At 39.5% G+C, this 8,392-nt stretch overlaps 1 protein-coding gene across 1 annotated transcript in view; it reads left to right on the top strand.

Annotated features, from left to right (window-relative positions):
- Window positions 1-8,392, top strand: part of LOC104491709 (serine/threonine-protein kinase 32B-like) — a gene marked incomplete at its 3' end in the record, with an annotated part of 115,203 nt that overhangs the window by 68,076 nt on the left and 38,735 nt on the right. The window contains exon 4 of the mRNA XM_010134173.1: window positions 1,378-1,551. Coding sequence (XP_010132475.1) covers window positions 1,378-1,551 — 174 coding nt within the window. The remainder of the gene's footprint in view (window positions 1-1,377; window positions 1,552-8,392) is intronic.

Raw genomic sequence — 8,392 nt, 5'->3', positions numbered from 1 at the left:
GGAATGCAGAAAATCAACCGAAGAGTGGAGTACCTAGAGACATTCATTTCTCAGGACTGTGTTCAGAAAGAATAGAAAGCATTTAAATTCAAAATGAACTATCTTTGACAACCCCTAAGCAGTGCCTCATTTCAGAATGTGCAAGCCTGGGAATGAAAGTGAAACTGCACATAACTGTCAATTAAAATAATCTGATATAGACTTTTCTGCCTTTGGGGGAAGGGTGGGCACAGGTTTTCTGGAAGCCAACTCTTTTTTTGTTTCCTTAGCATTTATTTTACAGTTCAAGAGAACTGAATCACATCTGTAGCCAACATATTACACACCTTGTGGGAGAAAAGGTGATGGAAGAGGGGCTATGATTGTGGATCACCTCTCAGCAGTTCATATACACGACTGGTATAAGCTGATTTAACCTCACATCAAAATTAATTCTAAAACCATTTCTAAGAGAAGAGGGACTTTATATTAGAAATAAGGTATTCACCATTCCCCATGTGAGAAATCTGAAATACTCTACCTTAGACAGTTGAGTTCAGAAATGAAAAGCAGAGGGTTTGTGTCAGTTTACTCAGATCAGAAATAAACAGAGCAATGGCAGCATAGCCAAGGTAAGTAGAAACACATGGATATTCCTGCTTGACCAAGCACTATATACACACTATACGTTGGCTGGCTACACCTTTGGATGTGCAAGGTTTAAATTAGATCAGAGTTTGGTCCTCAGTGTGCTCAACAGGCAGTTCTGGGAAATGGTCCAGAAGAATTCAGTCAGCAACCATGAAGATTCTGTCGTTTTGTAAGTTGCAGACTGAAAAAATATGTATTGTTAGGCAGTAAAATTACAGTTTTATTTCTCATTGAATATGGAGCTACACTGCAAGCTGTAGAAAATACTCAACTAATAGAGCATTGTGTATATTTATTGAATCTGGAAAATAACCCTGGGATAGGAGCTCTTGATCCTGCCAGGATACTTTTCGTAGGCATTGAGCTACAATTGTGTGTGTGTGAATACCACGTGTGTTGCAAGGCTTTCCATTTTATCGCCACTATTTAATAAGCTATTTTGTCAATTGAATGAGTATATTGTTATTTAAAAATGTAAAAACCTGAAGGGTAATTAATATACTTTTAAATTCAACATTCATTTAATCTATGGTTAAAACAGTAGTAAGGCAGCAGTTCAAGCTCTGCTTGCCTTGAATATGCAAAGTGCCACCATAGTCACAGCCTGGCTGCAGAATTGGACCACAGCAGTGAGAAATCAGTGTATGCTTTTTGAGCAGGTCATGGACTTACCATGAACAGATCTACTTACTGAGAGCTCCCCCATGCCACCAACCCCGAGATCTCAGCTGTAACTCTTTCTTTTAGGTATTCCTTTCAAGATGAAGAAGACATGTTCATGGTGGTTGATCTTTTACTTGGAGGTGATCTGCGTTACCATTTGCAGCAGAATGTCCACTTTAACGAAGGAACTGTTAAGCTGTACATTTGTGAGCTGGCGCTTTCCTTGGATTACTTGCAGAGATATCACATCATTCACAGGCAAGTGAATTTTACTTTGTTTTGGCAGAACCAAGGGATTTTATCATGGTTCTCTTTATTCAAAAACCTCTGAAAAGACATCGTTCTTATTCAAGGGTGCAATTTGGCTCCGAGAAGGTATTTTTAAGTGTTTTCTTTCGGTCCTCAGCCAGTCAGTAGCCCCATATCCTTCACATACTACACTTCTTTTTTTGTTCTGATTTCATGCTATGATGTATGGTTTTTACTACGGTCTTTACTATGGTCTTTAAATAAAAGCTGTAACAGCATTTTGGCTGCTTTTAATTTATTTTTTATTCTCCAGTGCCCCAATGACACAAAAATGTCATAATCCAGTGCAACATCGCACAACAACATAAGGGAAAGGTCACAAACCCAAAGGCTAAGAATAAAGAATAATTTGTTTACTTGCAGAATCTGCATGAAGGTCAGAAGGAGGAAGAGAGGTGGGGAAATAAGAGAAACAGTAGAAATAAATTGGAACAGTGGTAGATGGTGCGTCCTTTTTGCACTTCTTAGATTACAACAATCTGTTATTTTACTGCGTTTCAGCTGGCAGTCATAGTATTCATGTCAAAAAATGTGTCAAGCAACAGCCTGTTTGTTTTCCTTAAACAATTTGGCATTTAACTGAAGCAGCAGGGTGACTTCTCTTTTTATGTTCACACAGCAACTGTGAAATTGTAAAATTATGGGCTTGAGCCTCTGTTCTACTCTTTTTAGGCTAAATTCAAGATATTTTTTCCTAATTTACAGTGTTCTGAATACAAAAATAATTATTTTGTGTGTTACCAAAGCTAGATGTGAATTTCAGAGACCAAACTAAACTAAGCTGTGCCATAGATCTTCCAGTGTCCAGTATAAAGAATATCCCTCCAAATACATTAATTGAGAGTCTTCATCCTATCCGCCTACCAGAGCTGCCTCATGATTTTGCAATAAAGAGCTGATAAAAAGTATTTCTGAAGCAGGAGGGCCTGTACAAAGTCTCTATTCTGAGATGCGCTAGTGGATGGGTGTTCTGTGCTGCTGAAACTGCGCAAGGTGAAATTCAAGTAAACATCACAATGGTTGTTTTGCTTGCAATTATAACGCCCACAAATGTTGCAAACAATTTCTGAAATTTTGTATCTTAGCACACTGTTATTATTTTAGTACATTTCCGTGTATTTTGCACACGTTTTCCTTTCTCAGTGAGTATTTTAGAAGCGGAGCTCAGAATTTCAGCTGACCTTTGTTTCTAAGCCTTAAAGAATGCACTTGGTAAAAAACAAACTGAGGAGAATTTTTCACACCCTCAATTTAATGATGAGACATTGTATGTAAATAGGCTGTCAAAACATTCATGTGAAAATCCAGTTTGGAATGAAAGCTTGTATTTTGCTGTAAGCTTGTGACTTAAAATGTGTTACTGAAAAGCCTGTGAAAGGTGACATGTGTCTCAAGAGAATAAAGGACTGGATTGAAGTCATTGTGGTTGCTTATGGTTTTCTGCGTCAGTGTGTGCATTGCCGTGGTCCAGCTGTGAAATTGGGCAAGACACTGTTCTCTTCTATATTACTTAATCATGACCAGTAACTGCCTGATTTTACTTAATATTCTCTTTTACACTGGTTGTAGTGTAGAGTGACACTACTGGCTTCAACACTTGTTGATTTGCACCAAGGCTGCAGAAGGCACGGTGGCGTGGAGCCAGTTGTTGACTCCATCCGGGGACAAATTCTGAGGCTTGGTTTTTGTTTTCGCTCTACACCAGAAGTTTTCACAAAACCAGAGATGTCAAAATACCCATTTCTTAGCCTTTGGAGGGTCTCAGTGGCTGGTAAGCTGGAATTATTGTTCAGGTTATAAAGGATGTGGTTCAGGACTCTGATGTGTAGAGGTATTTAATTTGAAGCTGACAGACCTGAGATATGAACGTGGCTGTCCCACTTCACAGCTTACTGCCTGAATCACCCAGCTGTGGCACAAAGAGCCTTTCGTTTCTCATCTGCCCACCAATTGCCACGAAATTCCAAATGGTTTGCACGCCAGTGAACATGTTATTTAGCCAAGAGAGTCCCAGCACATTCTGCCTTCTGCCTTGCCTCCACCTCTAACAGCACTCTGCAGGATGGGTCGTCAGCTGCCACAAATCTGTGTAGTGCGGCTGGCATCACGAGCTCAATACTGATGTAACGTGGCTCAGATGCCAAGCCAGCAACACTGCAGAGTGGGGAGACGTGTAGCCATTACTTTACTGTTGCAAATACACTATCTCAACCAGAAAAGAAACCAGTGAGCTGGTTGGTGTTTATATTTCACGGTAGCAGACCCCAGTGATATCACTGTGACCAAGTGCTTCAGTCAGCATTCACGTACTAAACTACTAAACCATATTAGATCTTTTCTTTTTCAATGAGTGCATTGGCAGCAAAAGGGAAAAAACCTGTGAATCACAGAGTCATTGAGAGAGCCCCCTACTAAATTTTGTCTGGCTTTCAAAGAAAGAATAGTTGAATTATTCATCAGACTGGGTAGGTGGATTTTCAAATTGTGATATTATAAAGAGGTGAATATGGTGTGTGAGTCAGGAACTTAACTCCTCCTCAATATTTACAGATGTGTATGACATGTGTTCAGGTTTCCATTACTGTTGCATCCACCAACATGACAGAACAGTTTTTTAAAGATTAACCTGCAGCCCCAGGAGTTTGCTACAAAAGGAAGCAGTAATGAAGGGGACGGGTATTATCATGCATGTATAAATGGATATAGAATTGTCCAGATCAGTGCTATGCCCATTCTTCCTGGACATGCCTTGTAATGCTTCTGTATTTGCAGATGTGGTCAGAGTTGTATATTTTGAAAGTGATAATCATTTCAGCCACAGAAGTCTTATTTTCTACAGGGGCAACATTAACCATAAAGAGTATAAAAAACACTACTGCTCTGGTGTATTTATGAAACTTGCTGTATTTATTAATCACATTCATATATATAAAATCTATATGTGTCATGCACGATCCTGCAATAGTGGACTTAGGTATTAGGGCACAATAATAAATGCTGCACTGTGTAGCTTGGAACTCTATTGTAAATGTTTGCATTTACATAGAAGTTCAGCCAGAATTATAAAAACTTTTAAAAGAGAAGCTATGTTTCAAGCTATGATTTGAAGACTATTCTGAGCAAATTTTTCACTTAACTTAGACAACAACTCACTTAATATTAAGATATCTCTAAATTGTTGGTCACGGTCATGGCTACATCACAAAACGTTATTTCCACACAGCCGTGCTGTAAAAATATTTTATCCACGTTTCTTAAACAAAAAAATAATTCTTTGAAAGCTGGATGAGTGGTTTTTATTATAGACCTTCAGATCCAGTACATACAGAAATGTTTCTGACAATCCACATGATCTCATGCGATCTCGGATGTTGGACGAAATCTGTCATTCCGCCATTTCAGGATGGCTTGATTAAACACATTCTTTCCAGTGCTGCTGAATCAGACAAAAAGTTTTCCCATCTCAGGCTGAATAAACTTAGTTCAGCCATGAGTAACAGCCTCTTCCTTTCACAAATGTTGCTGTTCATCCAGTTCAATACAACCACCTGTTTCTTCACCAAAGTATGATGCTGCCCTTTTTTGTTCAGCTAGTTCTTCCAGCAGTAGCTTCAGTGTTGTCTCTCCCAGGCTGATCTTGCAGCTAGAGCCATGGCTCAAAGCAGCACTGGCCCTGCGATGCTGCGACTGCTGCCCAAGTAACACACTTGTGCTGATAAAAGCATATTTTTTCTTTCTAAGGGGGCAAGTGTTAACTGCATTGCCTTTACAGCTTTCCATCATCATTTGGTTCTGTTGGTTTTCATCTGCTCAGAAAGGAGGCTGGATGTGGCAGATGTCTGGATAGGAAATTGTAGTAACCTTCCAGCACAATTTTAGGATACTGGCCTAGATGCTTGATCTACGTGCTCAGGGCTTTCTCATTTCAGTGGGTTTTTTGATGCAAAACCGTTTGTGTCTGTATGTGTACATATACAAGCATACATACAAATTTTTGTTTGAGGCACGATATGACTGGAATCAGCCTGTCTTGGCAGGTCCGTGCATTGTGGCCCCTGTGATCAGCACTCTTGTTTTCCATCCCTGCAAGTTTTGCTTCCAATGGCAAGTAGGACCAGGAGGTAGTCCAGCTCTGAACAGCTACTCAGCAGCAGTGTAGGGTGGGCAACAGCTAATGGAAAATGGTGACAAATCAAGCATTGCACTTTCCTCTGCCAGCTGAGCCACTGCAGAGTAAGAGTAAGGGTGCCTTGCTGCTACCAGCTAGACAAGATGTACTGTTTGTTCAGGACTGCTAGGCTGGGCTGTGGTGTAGGAGATGCCTGTTTGTTCATTACTGTTGAGCCTTTCAAGGTGTCCAGAAGTCTGGTGAAATAATACCTCTAAATTATTAAACTATTCATTAAAATGGGCCTTCTCAGTCTCATTTGTAGCACCATTCATCAAAAGAACAAACTCTAATTTACAATGTTCCCCTCATAACACTGTCCATTTACTATGTAAGCACTAAATAGGTTTGGAAATTATTTGAAAATGGAGAGTTTGCCCTTGGTTGCTTTTCACAGATGTCATAAGCAGAACAGCACCAACCTGAGATTTACCAGGGCATATTAAAAGGACACAGTTCCTTACAGATTTCAGGTCATACTAGGGGTCTTTTTCTTGTAGGTCAGCATGTGCAGATTAGGAAGAAAATGTAGAAGAGTCTGAAGTAGAAAAAAATGGGGGAAAAATAACCATAATGTGACTACTATTCACAAGCCCTAGCAAAAGTTCTTGATGGGTGTAGACACCTGTCCACTGATTTTTCTTAATTTGTCTTCCCATGTCTTTTCCATGTCATTATATTATGTTCTTCAAGCGAATGCTAGCCCACATTATTTCCAAAGACAAATTGCAGGAACTGAGCAATGAGTTATGTAAAAGAAGCAACTTATAAAACATCAAAACCAGCCAAAAAAGAAACACCATGAGAAACACAAAGCACATAAAACTTGCTGAATGCTTATAAACCAACACTGATCAAAACCAAAGTGATTCAAAAATTCTAGGTACAAAAGGTGTTTAAATTTCAGATGTGTCCTTAAAAAAAGAATTAAATATCACAAGACATGAATACACCAAGATCAAGCCTCTCAACTTTTCAACAGAGTTCTCTATCTACAAGAACAAATTAATTTTATGTCTGTTTGGCAACAGTAAAAGAAGTGATATGGTATACCAGACGACGTACTGCATATACACGAAGTTGGTTTGTAAACACACTGAAATTTCAATATCCAAAGACTAGTTTACGAACAAGGTAAAATAGCCTGTATTGGGGAAGAGACACAGGGAACACTCAGATGCATGATGCCCTATCAGGTGTTCCAGGCCTGCTGCTGGTACTGAGACAAACTTTTATTGTAGGCGTAGTGTGCTCCATCACTCACGTGAAATACCAGAACACCCTCACTTGTTTCATACCCCATTGCTGAGGGGTCCTCGTTGCAGTCAGCAGGGGATTGGTTGGTTTCTTACGTTTTCAAGTAGATGAATTTGCCCCTTGTTCCTTTCTTTCTTCCTCCTTCTTCTCATTATTGCAAAGTTGTAAGAATGTGTTTATATGAAATATCTTGTTTAGCCAAGGAAAACTCATCACACAAGCCCTACATAATTTAAAATTTAAGTGTCCAGTCAATGTTAAGGAGGGAAAGATCTGCACTGTAGGCTGAGCTTGGCCAACAATCTTGCATTAGGTGACAAACTTCCAATGGTCAAAGATAGCCTAAATTGAACCCATCCTAAATCTCTGTTTGTGATGTACACAGCTCTAGAGAACAAGTGTCACTCGTCCTTTTTTTTACTAAAAAAATTTAAATTAAAATCTGTGTTGGTTTTCTTCTTGCTTACTTCTCTGTTTAAAAACAGACTCCCAGTCAAGCATAGATATGATCTGGTCGTAGAGGAGTGTACTACATGCATCTAGAAAAAAGTTATATCTTATTAATTCTTCTATAATGCAACTAGGAAGAATTTCAAACAATTTTATCTGAATTGTAATTTTTACACACTGATTTAAAGGTTTCCTTGAATCTTTCCTCACCTTGCTGTCACAGAATCACAAAATCACAGAATTGTTTTGGTTAGAAGAGACCTTTAAGATCATCAAGTCCAACCGTTAACCCAGCACTGCCAGGTCACCTCTAATCCATGTCCCTCAGTATCACATCTATGCATCTTTGAAATACTTTCAGGGATGGGGACTTCACCACCTCCCTGGGCAGCCTATTCCAGGGCTTGATCACCCTTTCTGAAAAGAAATTTTTCCTAATATTCAACCTAAATCTCCTCTAGTGCAACTTGCCATTTCCTCTTGTCCTATCACTTGTTACTTGGGAGAAGAGACTGACCCCCACCTTGCAACAACCTCCTTTCAGGTAGTTGATAAGGTCTCCCTTCAGCCTCCTTTTCTCCAGACTTCAACAACCTCAGTTCCCTCAGGCACTCCTCATAAGATTTGCCCTCTAAACCCTTCACCAGCTTCATTGCCCTTCTTTGGACATGCTTCAACCAACAAAATACATGAATTTTTTTTTTTTCCCCTAAAACTCTAAAATCACAGTACCATCTCTAGGGCATTGTGAATTCAGACATGTCTGACTTGTTTCTACTAGTTGTAGCTCTACTCTCCTCAGTGCCAGAAAACATGGCTGTCTTGGAGCAAGATAAAACATTTCCAAAGAGGGAATCAACACTTCATGCTCTTGATGGCTAAGTACACAGGAACAGGAGACAGTGTAGTGAAACT

The sequence above is a fragment of the Buceros rhinoceros genome, unplaced genomic scaffold (genome assembly GCF_000710305.1).
Source record: "Buceros rhinoceros silvestris isolate BGI_N320 unplaced genomic scaffold, ASM71030v1 scaffold7464, whole genome shotgun sequence".
Classification (NCBI taxonomy): Eukaryota; Metazoa; Chordata; class Aves; order Bucerotiformes; family Bucerotidae; genus Buceros; species Buceros rhinoceros.
This window is presented reverse-complemented; position numbering and strand designations above follow the sequence as displayed.